The 23788-nt window shown below is 40.2% G+C and overlaps 1 protein-coding gene across 4 annotated transcripts in view; it reads right to left on the reverse strand.

Moving 5' to 3' along the window:
- bsna (bassoon presynaptic cytomatrix protein a) overlaps positions 1 to 23788 on the reverse strand; it is a 110180-nt gene that overhangs the window by 37497 nt on the left and 48895 nt on the right. For all 4 annotated transcript variants that reach the window (XM_086159951.1, XM_086159953.1, XM_086159952.1 and 1 more), the window contains exons 3-7: positions 12484 to 12939; positions 4316 to 9694; positions 2794 to 2964; positions 2257 to 2513; positions 970 to 1906 (exon numbers count right to left, since the gene is read on the reverse strand). In XM_086159951.1, the coding sequence (XP_086016077.1) occupies positions 970 to 1906; positions 2257 to 2513; positions 2794 to 2964; positions 4316 to 9694; positions 12484 to 12939 (7200 nt within the window). The remainder of the gene's footprint in view (positions 1 to 969; positions 1907 to 2256; positions 2514 to 2793; positions 2965 to 4315; positions 9695 to 12483; positions 12940 to 23788) is intronic.

Raw genomic sequence — 23788 nt, forward strand, 5'->3', positions numbered from 1 at the left:
ATGATATCTACTTCATCTTTCTTAGCAATTTTATTACGGTAAGCCCTTTCTAGCTTCCAATTGACTTGTCAAATCTGTAACTCCAAGTGATCTGTAGAAAGTAAAAACTTACTTGGACACTGTTAAGGTGCTTGAAGACTGCAGCTGTAAGATACTGGTCTTGTGACTGTGTTGAGATGTTGGGTCTGCCACAACATCCCCATTGTTTCTACAAAAGTTTTCTCCAGTTTCCAAGAACCTTTTATTGGTGGAGGAAAATGTCCTCACTGACACTCTGATTCTCTTTGAAGTTTCTGAAGGAAAAATCTACACTTTCAACCGTTATTACTGTATACCAGTCATCCTTAGTATTTTGCCTGTTAGTGGTCATGGATGAACTGTGCGAGGCTATTCAAATTATGATTCAGAGGGTCCGGCAATACACCCAGATCCAGTCTTTTTTTTATATAAATACTGCTTGACAGTCATTGGTGCAAAAAAATTAGAACAAATCAGTCCTGCTAATCCCTCATAAAAGGCTTCAAAAATTGTCACTCTTCTTTTATGACCATTTTCAGAGTATATAATTTTCACATCAAATTTTTTAAAGGTCTGAACATTTGAAAGCATCTGTCCATTGCCTTGCAGTTTCTGATGTACTAAAGCTATGTCCAAAATCAGTGTGTAGTTTTCTTTTGATTGGATTCAACTTGCATATAGAGTGAGTTTGTGTTTTTTTTTTTTTTTTTTATAGCTTCAATCTTAAATAGTGATTCCCCCCCACAAATATTGAAAAACACACATACCAAGCTTGTTTCTGTATAACATGGTAGAGCATGAAGCAAAATAACATTGCCTTTAAACTGGGATCGCAGTGTCTGTAAAACTTACTTCCATCTTATTCAATCAAAAATCATCATTTCAACTTATGCTATCTCGATTGTTAGGAAGTTTTAAAACGCTCTGTTGACATGATATAAATTACTGTACCTGGCTTTGGAGAGCTTGCTGCTGATACAGAGTAAGCCTGGCCTTGGTATGCTCATCTGTTGTGGGACTGAGAGGCTTCGGGTCTGACATGGACCTTTGGGTGCTCTTGATGGGTCTGGGCACTGAGGGATGTCTTTGGGGAGACTCAGCTGTGTAGGACTTTTGTTGAGGTGTCACATGGGCCTTGTTCAGCCTCTCACTAGACAAAGAGGTCTCCAGTAGCCGGTGAGGGGACACTGGGGATACAGGAGAGTAGAGAACCTGAGGGGATTTCGGAGCAGCTTGCTGCTGCCGGATGATGCTAGAGATTGACTCATTGTGGAGGTGGTTGTGAGGCTGGTAGTTAATGTCGAGTGGGTCGGGGCGGCGACGTTCAAACTTAGCAGCATTTGCTGTAATATGCTGCTGCTGACGCTGCTGGGTCAAAATGTCACTGGAACTAGATTGTTGAGTTCCAGTGCCGATGGAGGAAGAATATGGACTGATTGTTGTCGGCACACTGAGCTGAGGAGCTACAACCCCTTGCGACTGGGCTTCTGGGTCTGTCTGGCATGCCAGGGACTGTCCTTTTTGGGTCCGCTCAGGTCCAGAGATGTAGTGTACAATCTCAACTTTATTTGGGTCAGGAACTGTCACATGAATTGAGGGGGAGACTCTTCCTAGATGCTCCACTTCTGTTTGGCAGGAAATTTCCCTGATGGTTTGAATGGCAATGCTAGAGGATACCATCTTGGAAGTGTCAGTTTTGGTGTCAGTGTTTGTTGTGGTGGTGGCAGCAGTGCTGCTGCCAGCAGAATTGGACTCAGAGTGCCGTGAGAAACGAGAACGTCTTCGGCGGACTGGCAGCTCAGTTTCAGCCTTGTCCTCATCATCATCTGTCTGTACAGAGCAATCAACACTACGACCGCGTCGCCTGGTACGATGACGCATCATGTATCTGGTGATGGGGACAACAGAAGCACAAACTAAATTAGGAACCAGTTATGCTTTATCTGATTCTATTTGAATTACAAAATTCAGCCCTGGTGATCATTTTGATAACAAGAACATTACTAAGCAAGTCATATTTTGAAGTGCATTTCATGTAATGCATAAAAAAAGAAAAATAACAAGGCCGATTATTAGTTATAATTATAATTGCATGCATGTTGAGATAGACGATTCTTTTAGTTAAACATAGCCTGTTTTCACATCCACATATCGAGAAACACACCAATCAGCCTAAACGATTTTCACATTCACTTGCTCATACCATCAACTAACACACACACACACAGACATCTCTACCTCTCCCCCCCATCTTCGTCATCTGTCTGTACACAGCTATCCACAATCCTGTGTGGGGAGCTGTAGAACATGGATCCATCTCCATCCAAACTGTCCCTGCTCAGCCTAGTCATGGAGCTGTGCTTCCTCATACTGCTTCTAGTCTCCACATGTTCCTCCTGGCTCCTCAGACACATCTCTGATGAAGAGTTGGGAAGTGAGCGGGAACCCATTTGAGAGTCAATGTACGGATGCAGAGGTTGTCCATTAACGTCCATCTGAAAAATAAATGCTTCATTTAGTTTGAAAATTGTTTAAAATTACATGTTTGTAGCTTGAAAAAATTAAATAAAAGAGAATCTTTGAATCTTACGACAAATAACAAATATACCTTAACATTTAATTTTGTAAAGCATCTTTAGAAATCAATTCTAATAAACGCTTTACACCTTTGTGCCAAGAGAAATGAGGAGGTAAAGGCAAGTTAAAGCCAAATCGGTCCCCTTCATCGCCATGCAATGTAGTCCCATGTCTAACAGTGCTTTTCACTCCCCTCACCTGCACTCCATGGACTGCAGCAGCTGTTTTCTGTCTCTTCTGCTCTTCAAGCTGCTGCTGGAGCTGCTGCTGTAAAGACTGGATCTGGTCTAGTTGGGACTTTTGCTGGGCCAGCTGTTCCCTTTGGACAACAAGTTGTTTTTCACGTTCGTGCTGCTGCTGCTGTAGAACCTAAAATGCCATTGGTGAGAGAGGAAGAAAACAGAGGAGCAATGGCATAGCATATAGAGGAGGTGGTAGTGCGGTGACAGTTGAAGAATGCATGGGAAACACAAGATAAACAGAGAAATGGTAAAGATAGAAACAGAGATGGTTACTATATTTGGTACAACTTGATGATAAAATATAAAAAAATCCAATAAATGCAAATAATGTCAAATCTCTTGATTCTTATTGTAACATGGTGGGAGTCCCATGCTGATGGTGTTGAAATGGCTTGCAGTTATTTAACTTTTCATGAAATCTATAAACCATGAAGGCAAGTGCAAATAAAATAAATATTAGTATGTATAGATTATATCCATTGTAAGACAAATGAAGCTTAAAAGAAAACAATGCATTATCTTAGTTGCATGACTACAGGCTGATGTAAGTTGAGCGTTTGGTTCGGGTGTGGGTTTGGGTATGGGATGCAGCATATTCATTCTTTAGTTCATATTTATCAAGAAAAGATCCCACACCTGTTTATATGTCTTAACTTGAGAGATTTTCAACTGCTTGTTCTATCAAAAACAAGAACATTGTTGCATTAACCTCTTGGTTGACTGTCAACAGAGGATTTCCATGAGCCACTTAATGATTGAAAATGCCTACACATAGCTATGTTTGACTCCGATGATTGAAATAATGAATTAATCTATATTTTATTTGATGATCAAAAAAGGTAAAAAAAATCCAAATCTTCCATTCTGCTTCTAAATATGGATTGTTTAAATACACAATAAGAAACCACCTTGTGGACAAAATGGGAGCATCATTTCCTTCTGATTCACATATGTAGACACAGACATATTCATGCACACTTTAGTCTGCGGAAACATGTAAATCAACTTAACAGGATTTAACTCTCATTTGATGTGCGTAATTCTCTGGGCATATGTTAATACTTTTCAAGCAGAACAATACAATGGCTCTGCAACATACCCTAAATTAACAAGGAATGCCATATTAATCGTAGTGATTTTTTTCAGTGAGTCTCACCGGCCAAAATGAAAGCCCTACAACGACGTTGAAGAATTAAGAGAGGAGACATGTATTGAATGGCATGCATGTACCATATTCTATGTATGGTTATTCTTGATTTTTATATTAGAGTAGATCACTGTATTTGTTGTACATCAGAATTTTGACATTAAAACAAAAAGTATTTGGAATAACATTAAATGATGAAACTTAATAAAATAGAATCTCAAGGAACACACTAATAAAAACAGTAGAACACAAACCAATCTCATATTATTAAGCATCTATGACATAAAATGTAGTAAGACACCAACTGTCTGCATCCTATGTCCCCCTCTACCTGTTCCTTGATGTTCTGCAGCTCTTGTAATTCTCTCTGCACCAGCATCTGTTCCTTCTCTCGATGCAATTTCAGCTCCATCCTTTCCCGTTCCAGCTCCTCTTGCAAACGTAGCTGCCGGAGTTTCTCTAGCTCCACACGCTCTCTCTCCATTTGCAGGAGCTGCTCCTGCTGTCGATGCAACCTCTCTGCCTCAGTTTCACCCTCCTTATGTATGGCACCTGGTGGAGGGAAGGCAGGGAGACCTCCTGGAATGGGTAAACCACTGCCAGGAGCAGAAGGGCCTGCTGGTGGTTGGGTATAGCCATGGGTGTGTGAAGGGTCTAATGCTTGGTAGGCATGGACTGCTGAGGGAGGTTGTTGTGGTAGCTGAGCCGTAGTCGCTTGTTGCTGTTGTTGTTGACTGTTCAGATGTGCCTGGGACATATTCAATGGTTGTTGTTGTGGATCAGTTGGTACAACAACTGCTCCTTTTATTGTGGTGACCTCTGCTGATGAGGAGGTCACTGTGGCACCTTTACCAAGATAAACAGGTTCATCCTGGACAATGGAGCTGGAGGCTGTCATGGAAGCTGACAGCGGAACACTTACTTGGGCTGAGGTTATAGCAGGAGTAGCAGTAGTGACAGTGGTTGATGTGGTTTGAAGAAGGCCAGGTGTCGGATACCGGACTGGAGCTTGTCCCGATAAAGATAATCTTGGGCTCACTGGTAGTCGGCTAAGACTAGATAAGGGCACGGGTGTCATGTTAGGAGAGGGGTACGGCCTGTATACTCCTTTCAGTAATGGGCGAAGAACTGAAGCAGGCTGTGTTGTTATAGGTAATGTAGAAGCAATGGGGGTTTGGATGGTGGAGTAGATCATCCCATCCGAGGACCTAATGGCGGCAGGATACATTGCTCTCAAACTAGCCTGTCTGGCATTGATGAGGTTTGTTAGTGCTTGGCTGTGAGAAATTGGTTTCCCATCTAGTCCAAAGAGGAGATTTTGTCTCATGCCAAGACCAGCTGCGAGTCTGGCAGCTGCAGAACTAGTTCCTCGGCCCAAACTACCAAACTGCATCAAGTCTGGATTGCTTCCATAACGATCCATGGAATTGAGTGCTGCACACATGCGACTTATCTCTCTGGCTGTGGTAGCACTGTACTGTGCCAAATTAGCCTCTTGAAAGCTAGCAATATCACGGGCAGAGTAGCCATAGTCTGAACTAATGTTTGACAAGGAATTGTATCTTCTAATAGGCACGGTTTGGGAAGAGATGTCTCCTCCATGCCTCAAATCTGTATAGGAGCCATATTGCATCCCAATATAACCCCCATAGCCCTGTTTCATAGCAGTTAGATCCATGGCAAGGTTTCCTTGAGCGTGGACTTGTGGTTCTAATTTGGACTGGTAGGAATTTAACCCTGTGTCAGCTAGGTTTGTATCAGACATTGAGGGTTGGAGCCTACCAGGAAAAGGCAGCGTATAGGCTTTATGTCCATCCACCGGATATTCATGGTACCTTCCAGGAGGTCTTTCTTGTTCGGACTCATAGGTGAGAGGTGGCGCAGAAGGAGGCCTTATGCCCTCTTTCTCAGAAACACCGACACAAGTCCCACCAAATGGAAGTCGGTAAACAACATCACAGCAAGCTGGCTGGTTGTCAGGTTTAATTTGGCCTCCTACAAGATCTACAGCATCCTGTCCTTCTTCAACATTGACTAGCTGGGTCACTGCCCTTGCTGGCTCTGGCCCTCCATCTATTTGTACTACCATGCTATGTGGGGCAGTAACCCCTGAAATCAATCCGGGAGGACTAGGCTTCCCTTTCAGTTCAATGGGACCTGCACCATATAGCTCGGTGTTAATTACTGGTGATACAGCACTGACAACAACTGAGGCAGTGCTTGTCTGATTGACTAACAGATCTTTCTTGAGTAACGGTGTGATCTGGCCAGTGAGATTATACCTGGCCAGAGCGGACACCTGTTGCTGCTGCTGCTGCATCTGATGGTGCTGCTGCAACTGCTGTTCAAGAAGCTCTTGTTGCATTTGCAGCTTCTCTTGTTGCTTTTGTAGCTCTCTCTGTTGGATACTGAGATCTTCCAATTTGGCATCAATTTTTGGTATTGATGGGTCAGTTGGAGGAGATGTTGGTTTGTTCTGGGAAAAACATACAGCTGACCCCACGCCTTGACCCAGATCTATTCGGTTTTGATGGGGATCACCATATACTGTTGGCTGTTTGGGCTGGGTCATGAACATGGAAGCCGCCACAGTGACACTCACAGTAGTTGGTGTTGTGGTTTCCTGTGCATTCAGGTTCATAATCAGTGGCTGTACAACTGTTGAATGTCTTCCACCTTCTGTTCCACCATGGTATTTCCTGCACTCAGTAGCCAAGGAGGTTAGATCCATACCTTGGTCTGTAATAATGATTGGGGCAGATTTGGTGACTGTTCTGAGGTCAACAACACTTCCGCCTTGGATCATATGTCCTTGCTCTACCCTCGAAGCACCTGGGACTGTAGATATGCGACAGAGGGAGATATTATCCATTGACATTGATCCTCTTGTGTAAGTGCTGGCTGTGCTCACCATACTTGTACCAACATTTACCTTCTCTACTCTCTGCGTTCGATAAAAGCTGCGTGTAGGAGACTGTTGGTAGGGTGGGGTGTCAGGAGGGCTACCACACGGGGAATAAGAGTCAAACGTTGACTGCCGGCTGAATCGGGTGGGGGACGATAGTGGTGAAGTAGCCGTGTTGACTGTCATCGGTCGGGCCGGGCTTGGTGGTGGAGAGTATGGAGCTTCCTGGGAAGACTGTTGTCGATACAGGCGTGGGGAAACAGATCTATGTGATGTTTGGGTTCCTTGAGCCATCACTGGAGATGTAGGGCCAGAGCCGCCTGCATCCATTCTCAGTGCTGAACTGAACGTCTGTGTGGAGAACTCAGCCGTAGCCCTTCTGGAGGGTGAAGGTGTGGGACTTTGTGGTGGTGGTGATGGAGAAAGAGGAGGGCTGGTACTCCTGTAATAAGTAGTATACTTCGGTGAACGCGGCTCAATGATTCTCTCAGCTGAAGATGTTGAACTATCTCGTACTTGAACACCTCTGGTCTCCCCAACTCTTCTGGTAATCACCTCTCTTTGACTATAGGCCTGAGTAATCTCTGCAATCTTGCTGCATACACTTGAGACTGTAGCTGAAGATGTTGCTGTGCTTCCTGTTTGTCTGGCATACATACCGGACTGGCTAGATGTGATTGTGTGGCTTGAACTAGTTTGAGAAATAGTTACTGCATCTCTGGCATAAACTCCATATGCAGCAATAGTTGTAGCAGCTACTGTTGGGGTTATTCCATTCTTCCCCGCTTGGGATTTGATCCTATCTTTGTGCCCATCCTTTGCAGAAAAATGTTGTGTTACACGGACATCGGGTATTCGTCCGCCAGTTTCAGCAAAGGACACGGGTGCTGAGATCTGTGTAGGACTAGTTCCTGGAGTCAGTAGAGCATTGCTTTGTTCTAATAACTTAGCAAAAGCTGAACCTGTGTCTAGAAGCTGTTTTTCTGGGTAGGAGCCCTCAATTTCAATCTCAACTTGCTCATCTGTGGCCTGCTGCATTTTGGTGATGTTCTGAGATGTTTGTCGAATCTCCTCATAAATATCTGTCTCTGTCTCTGCTGCCTCATTATCATATCCTGTTGGATCTTGTTCATATTCATACTCATCATCGTATCCTTGTCCATTAATATCCTCCTCATAGTACTGGCCATGTCTCCCATGCTGCTGCTGTTGCTGTTGTTTCTGTTGTTTTTGGAGTAACTCTGCCTTTCTCATCATCTCCTCATATACTTCCTCAGCACTTTTTAGGGGCTTGGAAGTTGAAGAAGGTGCTATTGTAGTTGTGGTTGTTGAGGATTTCTCCACTGGTGAGTAAAGAGACATAAAGGTAGGCAGATTGTACTCACTGCCTGACTTGTAGAGTTTAGACTCATATCCCTCAGCTTCTGAGTCCAGGCTCTGAGGAGAGTATTCAGAGGCAGAAGAGCGATGCAGTTCCTCCATTTCTGCAGCTTGTCTCAGCTCCTCTGTTGGAGAAGCATCTTCAATTGGTGAGAGATTACTAGGTGGTGTTTTTGACCTCTCTCTGCGCCTCTGAGCCCTCAGCTCCTCCTTATCTCTTTTGGTTTTTCGTGCTGTGCTCCTTATTCTCTGTTGTTCTACCTCCCTCATTTTCTCCTGCTCTCTCAGAAGTTCCTCTTCTTCTCTCAACTCATCCTCTTCAGACGAGTCCTCAATCGTTGGCAAAAGAGGGCCATGAGAGCGGTGCCGTGCTTTCCTCTGCTGCTTGGCCTCTTCCAACCTTTGCCTCCTGCTGGGACTACTGTCGCTGTCCTCCTCCATTGATGAAATAGATGTAGGAGATTGGCCAGAGCCATAGGAGGATGAAGTTGGCGGGAGGGTAGAGGAATAATCTCCTCTGGATCGCTCCTCGGGAGATCCCGTCAGGCTCTCCATTTCTAGCTCAGGCTCTCGATCAAGACTCAGATCATTTTCATTGCTCAGCTCTATATCTCTGCTGTAGCTATTAGTATTATTGAGTTCAATCGTTTTGAAACGCCTCAAACCACCTTGTGATGCCATCACATCTTCCTCCCCCTCTTCCACTGAGCCTTTGTAAACATCAGTCGAAGTCTTAGTTTCCTCCTCAAAACTGCTAGAATGGTGCTGAAGTCGCCTCTTTTCTTTCCCAGCATCCGAAATTATGTGTTTATGGTGGCTTTTCTTAGGCTTCTCATAGCCATACCCTTCATCCTCATCATCTTCCTCTTCCTCCATCTCTTCCTCCTCCTCATCCTCATTTTCTTCATCGGCACTCATCTCCATTATTTGTCTCCTCATGAACTCCTCATCGGTCATCTCTGTGGTATCAGGTTGTTTTTCTTTCTTTTTCTTCTCTTTCTTCTCTTCCTTCCCCTCCTTTCGTTTTCCCTCCCAGTCACCTCCATCCTCTTCTTCTTCCAGTATATCTTCTAATTCCTCCTCAGAGTCATATGCATCTGGTGGAATGGATAGGGAACGAGGGCGCTGTTTTCCTCTGTCATCCAAGTCTCTATCTTTGTGCTTTCGGCCTCTTCTGTCCACCTTTTCTTCTGAGAGGCTCTTCTCTAGCAAAGGTCTCATTGAGCTTTCTAGCTTAGTGATTTCAGAGGGGCTGGGTGGTGAGCCCCTCCCACTGATCCCTCTCTCACTCAGCTTCATCTCCTCTTCTTGAATGAGACCCGTGATTTCACTGTGGGAGCTGGAGATACCGTCAGAAGAGTAGCCAGTGTCACTAAGACTCTGAGGGCTGCGGGACAAGTCATGTGTGCTGTTGTTTTTGGTTTCCTAAAGAAGAAAGAAAAAAGACTTGCATTAAATTTGGTTGGGTCAAAGCTTTTTTTGAAAAAGTATTTTTTATTAATGCAAATAATCTGAGCCCAAATAAATGGTGAAGTAAAAATGTTGCCTTATTTGAAAAGAAAATCCTAGATATGACATCACAATGTAAGACTGTTAATGTATGTATGTTGGCATTGATGTATGGACTACATTCTGAAATGTAGTCCATTCATTTATGGACATTATAAATGTTGCAAAAATCCCCTCAATTGATCAAGAGGTATTTTTTGTAATTTATTTAACTACTTATCTATGTACATGTTTTTAGATACTTTAATTGTTCAAATTGTATAATTCGGAATCTAGCTCTCTAATATATGCACACCTTTTTCTAAATCCTTACACTGTACCGAAAAAACTTTCATGAATGAGCTTTCAATTTTTACTTAATGTGAGCAAAAATTTAGAAGAGTCAATCTGTAGAAGCTAGGTGTAAGGGGGGTTGTCAACCAGGAAAGACCCACCACCAGAACCAGCCCCTGGTAACATCGATCATGAGCCACAGTTCATGTGATCCAACAGGTTTCACTCCTTTGTTTAGCTTTACCTATTCACATCCAGGTACTCCCACTAAATTGCTCTTTTGGTTCCAACCAACAACACCCCCATCAGTGTAACAATCCCCCTTCTATGTCCAACTCTTCCAACTCTGCCATTGACACAACAAGCCACCATAACCTAGACCTGCCCAAAAACCTGGCAGTTATATTCCTAACTTCCCAATAGACTCCCAATTAGAACTGAAGAAGCCTCTCGGATGAGGGGTGAAACGTCTTCAAGTGAAGAAATTCACATTCAGTTGCCAAGACAAATATATTTCGACAAGAATTCACCATGACCTGGATGACTGAGAACCTCCAAAGACAAAATTTAGATTATTCGATTGTACACATTTTATAATTTGGTATCTTTATATGGTTCTCTGATATATTTTTTTTTTTTAATTTTTTTTTTTTACTTGTGAAGCGTCTTTGAGTGTCATGAAAAGCGCTATAAAAATCCCATGTATTATTATTATTATTATTATTATATGCACACCTATTTCTTATACTTTAATGAATGAGTTCTAAATTTTTACTTAGTGTGAGCAAAAATTATTGGCTATGTATACAATTTAAGCATTGCAAATGAATTAAAAAACATGGAAAACAGTAGGCTTCGCATTTTCATCGGTAATGCCTGCAATAGAGATGATTTGTGTTTCTTTTCTTGGGAGCAAAAGCTTTGCGCTTAGTTTTTCAAAAGGCATTATGTCATTATGATCTTGTAAAAGTTAAAATATAGAATTATTGGTTTAAAAAAACAATTGGCAATATAGTAAATAGATTTGAAAGAAACTGTCGAAATCTTCATGAAAACCCTTTATGATGCTCAGTTTGAGACAGAGAGGATTTTGCTGAGAAATGTTATTACTGCTAAAGGCTTTGGAGATTTTACATATTTACAGTGTGCCTATATTTAAGCAGGAGTGATGGTTGCCAACAAGGAAGAAAAAGCACCATTTTATTTATTCTCTCTCTGACTTTCTCTCATTGTCTCCATCCTTATGGGATTCCATGCCTTGTTGCCTCTTGCAACCTCAGCATTCTGTAAGGAAGAAATCAATGAGATGCTCTCAAAACAGCCGCAGACATTCAGCATTCGAGGGGAAAGTGTTTTCATTTAAGTGTTTTGTCATTGCATATTGAAAATACCACTAGTTACCTTTTTTATATACATCATACACTATTTCAGAGAGTGGAGTATCAATAAAACTCTTACTTAGCTATATTTGGTCAAGAGATGTAAAATATAGTCTTACAAATCTTACACACACACACATATACAACACACGCATGCACCTACACACGCCTGCAAACACGTACGCATGCATGTATGCATACACATGCACACCAGCTCGAAGGCAAATTTCCATGTCCATGATTTTCAAACTCATTTCTGAAGACGGGAGGAATAAGAATCCTCGTCTACCGTATCAAAATAAATGTTGGAAACAATGTGGTTTCCATGCACTGAAAAAAAAAATCAGATTAACCTAAAACTTAAAAGTGATGGGCAGGTATACGCATACAAAGTACCCCGCAGTCTGCTCCACATCAGCACCTCACTGAGAGAACCATTTTTTACGAAAAATATTGATTATATCATTCATGTCACCGATTCAATTACCAGAAGCCTTCAAAGTTCAAGCTGTATGCAGACTAATTAAGCCTGGAAAGCATCTACCTAGTACATGATGCTATTAAAATGTAGAACAACAAACATTTTATTAACCTTGGCTTGCTTTTCAAGGAAAATTGAGGAGCTTGTTATTGGAGCAAAGTAAATTGGCTGAGCCTATCAGAGTGGAGGGGAAGATCTTTCTATTTGGTGACTGGATGAGAATATCTGAAAAGCCACTGTCATCACTATCAAAATAGTGGTCTGATAATAAAACAAACTAATTGCCCTTTAAATGTCAGCCCCCTAGCATTGTCGTGTAACATTTCATGTGAAATTTTGTGGCTGTATATGTGTTGCCTGGCCTTTATATTTAATAAAAGCTGCATTGATGTCAAACTTACATTTAAGTTTATATATTACCAACCATCTATTCTAATCTGGCTGGACAACAAAGCTTTGATACTATAGTCATTCATTTTCTTAAGTTTTAATCAGGATCACATTTGGTTACATTACCCTAATCAAGGTTACAGGAAATGCAGTATACAATTTGAAAGAAAATCAATACTTACATCGTAATGCCTGGATTTCTTGATTTCCTTGATCGGCGCATTTTGTTCTGTTTTCTTCTGAGAGGGCTTCGTTTCTTTGGCAGTTTGGTGGTCAGTATCGGTCTTGGGCTTCTCTTCTGCCATTTTTGTTTGTTTCTGGGTTTCAGAGCTTGGAACAGGTGTTGCTGTAGCCGGTGTCATGGTCTTGGTCTCGGTTGACTGTTTTGCTGCAGTTGGCAAGATTCCACTACCTCCAGTTCCTTCCTGCGGTTTCTGCGTTTGGGGCTGAGTTGGCTTGGGCCCCTGCTGATTGGCAGTTTTGTGGAGAGGACTTTGTTGACTAGGAGGTGCCTGGTGATGGGAACCGGTTGGCTGATGTTTAGGAGAAGGGTGAGGGACAGGAAGTGGAGGCTCGTCAAGACCACCTCCAGACATTAACCGTTGGGTTTGGCAGTTGAGACATAACCACTCCTTTTTCTAAAAGAGAACAAACGGTTGATAAATGATTGAATCGCAATGGCTATGTCCCTTCAAATTCTAAAAGTTTTGAAAAGCATCAGAAGACTAAGGACCATTTCGAACCCTTTTTAATTGGTTTGAATACTTAAAGCCAATCAATGTAAAGCATTTTATTACTACTCTGTGCTTATTTATATCTGATTTCCACAGGGTTGTCAAATAAGCAACAAACTATATTAACTAAACAATCATATAATAGCAAATACTACCATACACACATGCATTAATTGAACAAAGAAAATTTTTTTCTTTAAAGATTTTTGGTATATAAATTAATAAACTTGAACTCAATATACAGACATCACATTTGAATTATTGATGGATATTTTATGGTTGTGAAATGACCCCTTGTGCTGAATGATTCATGATAATGTGCGGCGCAACATCCGAGTAAATATCAACATTAGAGAGCGAGCTCAAGCTAAGCTCAGGCTAAATCAACATTTAACCTGAGCTTTGAATTGTGGAGGTTTTAAAAAAAAGTGCCATGTCAGTTTAAATAGAATGATATTATGTTGGTTGTAAGATGCAGGAAAATATTGAAACTACACAGTAATTGTGTGTGTGTGTGTGTGTGTGTGTGTGTGTGTGTGTGTGTGTGTGCATGCGCGTGCGTGCGTGTGTGCGTTCGTGCATGCGTCTGTGTGTATTATGACGCTACAAGGTCGCCAGTCATTCAACCATTTTTGTCAAACATATTGAGAGCTTGACCATTCACTGCACACTTAACAGCTACCCCTTTAACCATCACACATTTTTTTGTTTGTGCATGAACTTGTGTGTGTGTGTGTGTGTGTGTGTGTGTGTGTGTGCATGAGTACATGCTGTGGCTGTTAAGCCATTTAAAGTGAACACTTTGCCTTTTACCCTGAGCCAGTACATTCAGTCCTAAAGATCACATCACAATTGTGTGTGTTTCATTGTGTGTGTGTGTGCGAGCATGCGTGTGTGTGTGGTGTGCGGGAGAGTGCTTCGTTCCCTGCTGAGCATCTCATTGCTGCACCACTTAACCTACATAGCACAAACAATCTGGCTTTTTCTAATATTGTCAATGACACAGTAAAATGCGGCATCAGGGCTAATTCTGTCTGAAGAGTCTTGCCTCTTTCTTTTCATATGACGGCTTCATTCTGATGGAAAGAACACATTTGGACTTCCTCTTTTTTTTTTAAATCTCAGTCCTTTCTAAGGATTTCTCGCATTCGCCGAATTAAAATTTTTCACTTTCTTGTACCTTTTAATTTTCTTTTTTAGGGGGCATTTATTTACCTAACAATTGTGAATATTATTATTATATTATTCTTTGATTTCTTCACAAAGCTCCTCTTCTGTTCATTTTATCTCTAATCAACATTAATATTGTAAAGGATAATTTTCAATGCTGGACATTTCTATCATGTACCTCTGTCACATACTTTGGTCTTAGTTTATTAAAATTGGATCCTATTATTTATTAAATAGTGCAGATTCCCACTGAAAAGTCATCTTCTGACCGTGTTTCGTGATGTCTTTATACTTTATCAATCCTTAACCTAAGAATGTTAGGATGAATCTTTAACAGTCATTTAAATTTGCCTTCTCTGTACATTCATATTTCAGTGGTCTGTACTTCCCTTTACAGCGAGACAGAATTCAGCAAAGAAATAAAAAACCTGCTTCATAAGTTTCCAAAGCTTGTGTGTCAGGGTAACGTGTAAACTACAAAGCGTCTTTGTTTCGCTCATTTTTACTTTACTTCCAGTTTGAGTCAATTCTTGCGTTTGCTCCTTCCGTTTTACTTTCTAAACATACAGTTCCACAGTTTCTTTTCTTCTACTGTAATGTCTTCTTCACCTCTTCTCTTGCTTTCCTGCTTCTCTGTCTCTCTCTGTCACTCTGTCTCCTTTTCTTTTCCTACCACAGTGCAAGGGCTATTTTTACCCAGAATGCCATTGTTTTGCCTCAGTGCACACTTCCCCTGCACTGCCAGTTACTTTAGTCTGTACTCTTCTCTGCACTTGTAAGTAGAATAGCTCACATCCACACGCACACACTTAGATAGTCCTCATATATGCAAAATGGAGTCTTTAGCTGAAGGCTAACCAGAAAGAGAGACAATAAGCAGAGGGAGGGATGGGTAATCCACTTGATGGGCTGTGGTAGAGAAAACTATACTATGCATGCATGTGAGAGCACACACATAAACAGAGCTACAGCTGTGCCTCAGATGAAAGAACAAGAAGTGTGTGCAGCTAAGGTGGATGACAGAGAGATGCTGGTCATCATCATGTCATAAGTACATGGACACAGTGTGACATCACCAGTGATGTCTGTACACTTCCAGTAGGAACCCCAATGTTGTAAAGCCAGAGGGAATTCAATTTTCTGTAAAAGCAAGCTGTTTGTCTGTTGTTCTCTCTCAGAAAGTATGTATTTGAAGTTAGGTTTGACCTCCAACTCTATTCTTGGAATTAGATTAACAATTTTAAATACAAAGAAATTAAAGAAAAAAAACTTGTTGAATATGGTAGCAGGATACATGCCTTTTAATTACTTTCAAAATTGTATTTTTCAATTAATTCTTCTTTGCTCTGTATGAAGTTCATCACAAAAAATTTTTTTGATTGTTTTTGAATTATTATTATATTATAATAATTTATATGATTATAAATGATATTATCCTTATTTCTCAATATAGCACTAAACTGAAAATTAGACATAGTATAATATTTTTAAATAGAACACAATTCCCATTCAGTGATATTGGTTTGTGCTTTATTTCTGTATACCAGTATTCTCTCTCATCTTTCTCCAGAGGTTAAAGCTGTCTTATTTTTACCATTGATGTGTAAGAGTGAAAATGTCAAATGTATGTGGTATTGCTACTTTTCCCCATAAATTGACTGATGTCAGTCAGTTCAAATATAGTAAAGGTCTCCTCAGCACACGCAGAACACCAGGAGTTCGTAGAGCTCTAATTGTCAGTATGCAGACCTGCCATCGACTCCCAGGATTCCTGCCTAAAGGCTTTCAGGGGTGGACAATCATACATTTTGTATTGTGAGAGAAAGAAGACAGTGGTCCGGTAGGATTAATGAGAATAAATCAGGGGAGAGGAATAGAAAGAGACAGAGCTGGTGGAATGAGAGGAAGAACAAGAACAAGAGGAAGTGGAATCGAGGGTTGTAAAGAAATGGACCTTCAATTGTAGACAAATGTAAAGATAAAAGATGGAGATTGTTGAAGTAATAGAATATAGGGGAAAATGGAAGAATAATTCATGGACAAAAGGATGGACAGAGGGAGTAGAGGAGGTATGTCGGGGTGAAGTGGAAAGGGGAGGAGGACAGAGGAACTCACTTAGGGAGACAGAAGTAGAAACTATTTGTAATGAAGCAAGTCATCAAAAAGATTGGCAATCGATAACAAGGGAATAAGAGGAGAAGGAAAGAAGAAAGATGAAGGTGGATATTACAGGGTGACACAACTGGAGAGTGGGTGGCGATCAGTCCTCCCATGTTATATAACCTAGAGAGGTTTCAATTACAGTTGAGACAATTCCTCCAGTCTTCTTCCTTCTCAATTATTTAACATTGTTGTGAGAAAGACCAGGCTTTGTATGCTTGTTTACATTTTGCTTCAGAGACCATATTGTCACTAACCTACTTCCCTTCCTTCCTATTCTGTTTACGCTCATCGTGGAGCTGGTACAAGCCATGAGATGAGAATTATTTGTCTGATAACTTCTGAGAATAAATAATGTGAATTTATTGTTCCTATGATTTTGAATACTGACGTCAGCTAAAACTGTTAGGCATCATCCATGCATGTTGATGTAAGACCATCTTTAGCTGGTGTGGTACAAAAAGCAGAAAATGACTGATTCTGTAGTCAGCAGGTAAAATCAAACAGAACCAGACTCTCCTCCTAAGATGAATGAGTATATCTCCAAGAGAAGCGCCCTAACCCTAGCTGTGCTCAAAATTAAGTAACAGATGCACAAAATACGAGTCGAAGCAAAAGAGAAACTTACATGATGACAATGCAAAGGGACAAAGTCAAGAGCATTCAGTTGTTCTGTCAAAACAGGGATTTATAAATTTACAACTAAATAGGGAAAAATGAGTGGAGTTATTGTTTGTGATAGACTGAGCTTATCATCATGGTGCAAGAAATAAAAAAAAAAAAAGGAAGAAGTTGCTTACCGCAATAACTAGTGTAACAGGTCCTTTAGTCATGCAAAATAAGATCAATTTATTGTCCATGTCACTTGGTGGAACTCTTGTGATACACAGGATCCTTGAAATATAGTCAACAGACTGAGGTTTAAATTTTAGTCTGAGACACAATATTTTTCAGTATAGCTAAGTAGTTGTTTAATCTTTACCTAACCAACATCCACTCATGCATCCATTGTCTACTGCTTATCCAGGGTTGCAGAGGATGCTGGAGCCTATCCCAGCTGCCAATGGGCATTAGACGGGGTTCACCTCGAACTGGTCGCCAGTCTCAGGGCAGACAACCATTCACTCTCTCATTTGCACATCTAGGCAGTTGTCCCAATTGTCCATGTTTTTGGACTGTGGGAAGAAAACAAGAAAAACCAGAGGACACTCACGCAGATACTGGGAGAATGTGGAAACTCCTCACAAACAGGTCCCTATGCGATTGATCCAGGGTCTGAACCAATGCAGTAATTCATATTAATGGATTGCAGAATTAATCAGAATTGTTAGTGATTCTGTATTGAAACATACAGCTATCAATATGCAAGGAGTCCCTGGAAATCTTACCCTTTCATAATGTCCCTGTAAAAGAAATGGCACCCTGGACAAAAAACACATTAAAAATTTGGAATAAAATACACTCATCCTATCATGTATCAAAACTACTCTCACTAACAAATATTGGACTTATGATGACCTTTACCCCTTATAACTTAGATACTGGCTTTAGAAAATGGTCAGAATATAGTCTTATCTATTTGCATCAACTGATCAAGGACGACAATTTAAAAATATTTGAACAGTTGCCAAAGGAATTTGATCTCCTGAAGACAGACTTTTTTAGATATCTACATTTAAGACCTTTCTTGACAACGCACATGGAGTGAGAAAAAACGAATAGACTTACTTCCATAGAAAGGTTCCTAATAAGAAATAGCGGGAAGAAAATAATCGATAAGCTATATAATATATTTGTATCTATGAATAAACATAACTCCCAGCAACTGAGACAGAGATGGGAGGGGGAAATGAACATTGACATATCAATGGACACCTGGGAGGAGATATGCGGTGAGGCACACCGGACCACAATTTCAACCTCCTGGAGCGAATTCAAGTGGAAAGCAATTATTAGGTTTTTCAGAACACCACAAACAATAGCTAAGATGGGGCTGGCACGGTGTAGTTCTTGTTGGAGGAATTGTGGAAAAGATATTGCCAACCACACACATATTTTGGCTTTGGCCTAAACTAAGTTTATTTTGGAGGCTTTTGCTGCCCTTAAAGCGGTCTTAAAACATCCAAAAAGCCCTACAACTGTAGCAACCCCTTTGGATATAGACAGAAAGTCTGAAAAATACCTCCTAAACATATTGCACAAAGCAGTATTAAAAGCCACAACTATCAGGTGGTTAAAACTGTAAAATGTATCCGTAAAAAAGCATTGTTGCGCTAATAAAGGGTAAAGAAGTAAGTGCCAAGGATAACCTACTGGCTTGCTGCGCCTTCTAGTATTTTAGTTTTTTAGCTTTTCAGTCATGCATGCAATGCATTTAAATTCAAAAACTAAGTTGTATGGTGGTTAGCACTCCTGCAACACAGCAAGAAGGTTTCAACTGAGGCCTTTTTGAATTGAGTTTGTGTGTTCCTCTCTGTTTCCTGCTTGGGTTTTCACTGTGTTTTCTGGTTCCATCCAAAAGTTTAAAAACATGCAGTAGACTTAGGGAATTGTCTCTACATATGAAGAGTGTATGTCTGTGTGTGGCCTTGTGATCAAGTGGTTCACTCTAAAATATGTGGGGCATCAATGAATGAAGGACTATTCAAAATGTCAGTTGTTCTTGGCTGGGGAACAAGATAAAAGACAAAGTATACTGAGTAGAGGCATAAAAAAATCTTAATATTCTTAGAAATATGTCTCTGTAATGAGTAAATAACAGGACAGTCAGAGACATATACAATATTAAGGAATTTGTTTTGGAGTGAAATGCAAATTGTTAGATGAAATGTAAAATTCTCTTTCTGTTCCACCTCTTGCACTCTCAACACAGGTTTTCGGGAAAAAATGTGCGAGTTAAAATAAAGCTTGGGTGAGGCTGCATCATAAAAAATACATTTGGTTTGCTGGGTCCTTTTTGTTTCTCTCTCCATATTACTTGAAGCTTTTAGCTGAAAGAGGCAATGACCATGGAGAATTACTTTTTGCAGCTGAAGGAATTAAAAATGAATGCCGGGCTATTTTACGGAACTCGAGCTATGTTTAGCAACCTGTTTGCTGTTTGCTTGATTCAAGGTGCGACATCATATCTAGAATGTCATTATAAGCCATTCGGTTTATTATCTGCTGAGCGACAACACATTTCCTACACAACTTCCCTACCCAGTGGAAGTTGACTTAGGGGGTGGGGGGTGGTGGTATTATTAGGATTTAATGAATCTGGCCTTGGTTTTGTATGAAAGGAACCACAGCCTTTGAAGTACTGAAGTGACAAGTTTGAAGTATGACAAGCTTCCCTTGAACAGGAGCTTGTGGGGGCAGTTGGTGGAATCCCCTGAAGGATGAAGGCGGCAGAGAGGAGCTGGGGTGGAAGGTGTTGTAAAAAAGTCTTGAGGAGAGTTTAGTAGTAGGTTTAGAATGAGGACATGTTGGAAATGGAAAATAAGTTGGACTACTTTTGGATATGAGTGAAGATGGAAAAGTAAATCAGAGGGTCTTAACTTTTATGAAATGTGCTCATTTCACAGGTGCAAAACTGACATATTTTTCTCTTGGCTGTGCCCAGATGGATTGAAGCTGGTGTCAGCAAGAGTTCCGCATTAAAGGGTCGCTGACCAGGCGGCTAGTGCTAAGTTCCTCTTAAGTTCATCTAGAACAGTGAACTTATGGATTCACAGTGTGTTTTTGTGGAGGGAGTTAAAGGGATCAGAGGAATGTTTGTGTCGGTGAGCCTTTTTACTGGAGAAAAAATAAATAAAAACCCCTCTGTGATAAAGTTCTTTATCTTCTGTAATGCAATTGAAAAAACAAAAATTACTTTTTCATGAAATTCAAATATTTTGAAATAGGATTTTTTAGTTTTCTTAAGATGTAAGCCATAATCAGCAATATTAAAACATTAAAAGGCTTGCAATATTTCAGTCGATTTGTAATTAATCCAGAATGTATGACATTTTTGTTTTTGTAATTGCATTATAGAAGATAAAGAACTTTATCACAATATTCTAATTTTCTATACATGTTGAACACAGTAATGATGTTTTCCTACATTAAATGTGTGTCATCCTTTTCATGATATCAAATTTTGAATTCCAGAGAAAAGTACAAATCGGGTGAAAATATATCTCTCACATTGGTGGTTTCTGCTTTTAGACAAAGAATGGTATGAGATAAAAATGGGCAGTCACATTTGACTTTATTGTCATTTGTACTCAACTCTCCAAATTGCCAGATACATCAGATACATATTACAGGTAATGGATATAAAGCAAAGAAACACTGAAGTTGAAAAAGCATTCAAGTTTTTTGTGATTCAAAGCGTGGGCCAAATTTGATAGTTGAGCTCAACCAATTCCCTTACTGTCACTGTTCATCTAATGTTTTCGGGAGGGAGGAATACAGTTCTTGCATCATACTAAAGGGAGAAGAGATAGTCAAACAGGATTGAAGGATTGGAACGGGAAAAGTGGAGAAAAGATAAAGAGGTCAGAGGCCATGGATAATATTGATGTTGATGTTGTGGAGAGGAGAGGAAAGAGGAGACAAAGAAAGGACAAAAAGGGATAGATTGAGAATGTGAGCAAAAAAGCAAGGCAGAGGAAAAGGATAAAGATATTAGCGCATTAGAAAAAGAGATGAGAGCAGGAACAGAGTAGAGACGAAGAGTGAGGAGGAGAAAAGAGGCGGATTCCAAAAATGTACAGTGAATTAGTTCTGCCTCATGAAACTGGTCGTTCTGGCTGGGAAATGCTTTGGGGCTAGGATTTGTGTGTGTTATTGTGTGTGCATGTGCATTTGTGTGTGTGCTCTCATACATTTGTTTTCTGTGTGTATTAGCTTGATAAGTGTGGGCTTCCTTTGCTGCTGTGTAAAGTGTAAAGATCATCAGTTGCTCCTCAGAAGAGAGCTGATGCCATGTTGACATTTAGACAAAAGCACAAACTCCATCATTTAAAAGAGCAACTCAGAGAATTAAGACTTGCAATCTGCTGCGGCAGAAAACAGAGCAGCCAAACGAAAAAAATCCAGCAAAACAAATTCTCTTCCGATGCCTGTTTATAGGAAACTGCATCGAATTCAGAGTGTCTCTTCCAATCTCCATGTTTGGACTCTTAGCTACACTTTAGTCACCATCTTCTTTTGCAGAGAAATAAAGAGAAGAGTATCGTTTCAAAATCCAGTCCACTCATGGAGCTTTGTTAGAATTCCATTTCTTCACTGGAGAGTGTTCATCGACAGAGTCTTCATTTTATTTTTTATAAAATATAGACTCTCAGGTTCTGCTACGAGGCACAAAGAAGACAAGGACGTCTTTAAACTGAAAGTATTTCCTCTAAGGCTTTTCTTCTAATGTATTGCAGAAATCTAAGGCAGCACTTTAGTTGATATACTGTATTTCCCAAATATACAAGGAAAATGACATCTGAGGCTTCTGTTGGGCCTGATAGCTTCAGTGCACTAGTGTGGTTATTAATATTCAATGATAATTGGATCTATAATTTTGTAAAATAATGAACTTCAGCCCATTGAGATAAAGAAAAAAACAGGATACAGATATAATAGCAGCAAATAATAATCTTGCTGCTCTATCAAATCATTCAATGATTCCAAAGTTTCAGATTGTACATATTAATGAGTCACTACTTGACAACATGAATATCACCAGCGCTCACATGACCAATAACATTATAGAAAATGAACACGTTCTCTTTCTCTCTCTCTCTCTCTCCCAACATTTCATACTCGAGTCCTAACTTGTTAATGTGAAGACTGATCATTGACAATATAGTACATCCAATGTGACAATTCATGTGTCTAGTGTAAAACCTTTGGTCAAACTCAGACAAGCATCCTGCTGAGTTAAAATCCTTGTTTAACTCCAACATCTGAGTGTGACAGTAGAAGCCTATTTGAAGCAAAAAAGTACGCTGCATCTGCATGAATGTGTCTGTGTGTGTGTGTCGTGGTGGTAGTGGGAGTATTGTTTTACTGCAGCAGGGATCTTTGGCTAGTATTTGACTGCATGTCCTTTATTAGATCTTTAATACACCATATGAAACTTAATTTTTATACATACAGACATAGACACACATGCATGACATACATTTTCAGTGCAAAGACCCTTATCCTCTCACCCGATCAGATCTCTCTGTGGGAGTACGCACTCGCTGTGCGGCGGTACTATCAATTTGCTTTAGGGAATGAAAATGGGGCTCCACATTAATCACATAGTCACTATTTTATGCCTACATAGAAAATCCCTTTTTTTTTTACACCAAATTTTCTTTTATCTTTGTTTGAAATCCAAAATATCTCTTGTTCTGCATTTTGGTCCATATAAGGACCTTCTGTGTTTTGTATTAACTAATGAAAGAGATGAGGAGGGACTGGCCTTTTTACATATCAAAGACTATTAATTCATACACATAGCAGAAGAAGAACACTCGGCAAGTACTGAATGGAAACATGGTGATGGAAATGATCACATCGCAACATAAAATAAATATGTATGTTTTTAATGATAAAGAGATACACTAGTGAAGAGTAAGGTGGAGACATGTGGAAATAGTTGTTTACTGGAAAATATGCATGCATTCTTTACAGATGAAGTCAAACTTAGACAAAATAAACAGTCAAACAAATAAGTAAATCAATTGCTCAATGGTGTTGCCTTTTAGATTACTTTGTCTATTGCAGCACAGGGCTGGATATAGAAACAGACGGTCATTCACTCAATCATTCACACATCTGGGCAATGTAAATAGCTTATTAGAATACCCAATGTTGTTTGAAAATATGAAAGAAGATGTCTGTATTAATACATTTTGAAAAGTTTTTAAATCATCCAGATGGAGGGTTATATCAGCTACGTTAGTGACATGACACAGGGATTGTTGTTATTTGCTTTTGCTGCCATTGACAAACTCATAAAAGTGAATGGCTGAGGACACTTTAAATGTTATGGCCTCATATGAAGACCCTGGTAGCCAGAAGTTTAAATATGTGTAAGTAATGAATTGTTATGGGCAGCACGGTGGACCATGGTTTGATTCTGACCAGGGGACGTTTCTGTGTTGAGTTTGCAAATCATGCAGGTTAATTGAAAAAAAAAAAAGAGAAAAGTGAGTGTATGGTTGTTTGTCTATATATGTGGTTGACTGCGATTGACTGGCGATCAGTCCAAGGTGCACGCCGCCTTTCGCCCGATGACAGCTGGGATAGGCTTTAGCATTCCCGCAGGATAAGCGGAAGAAGATGGATGGATAACAAGTTGTTATGATAATCAATACGTCACAGTATTTCTACTAAGATAGGATTGAAACTAAAAATTTACCTCCCTATGGGTATTTTCATACATAGGCCTCATTTCCCCTGTCTTATCTGC

Source organism: Fistularia commersonii, chromosome 14 (genome assembly GCF_037954325.1).
Source record: "Fistularia commersonii isolate RoL2024-O1a breed Wild chromosome 14, RoL_Fcom_v1.0, whole genome shotgun sequence".
NCBI lineage: Eukaryota > Metazoa > Chordata > Actinopteri > Syngnathiformes > Fistulariidae > Fistularia > Fistularia commersonii.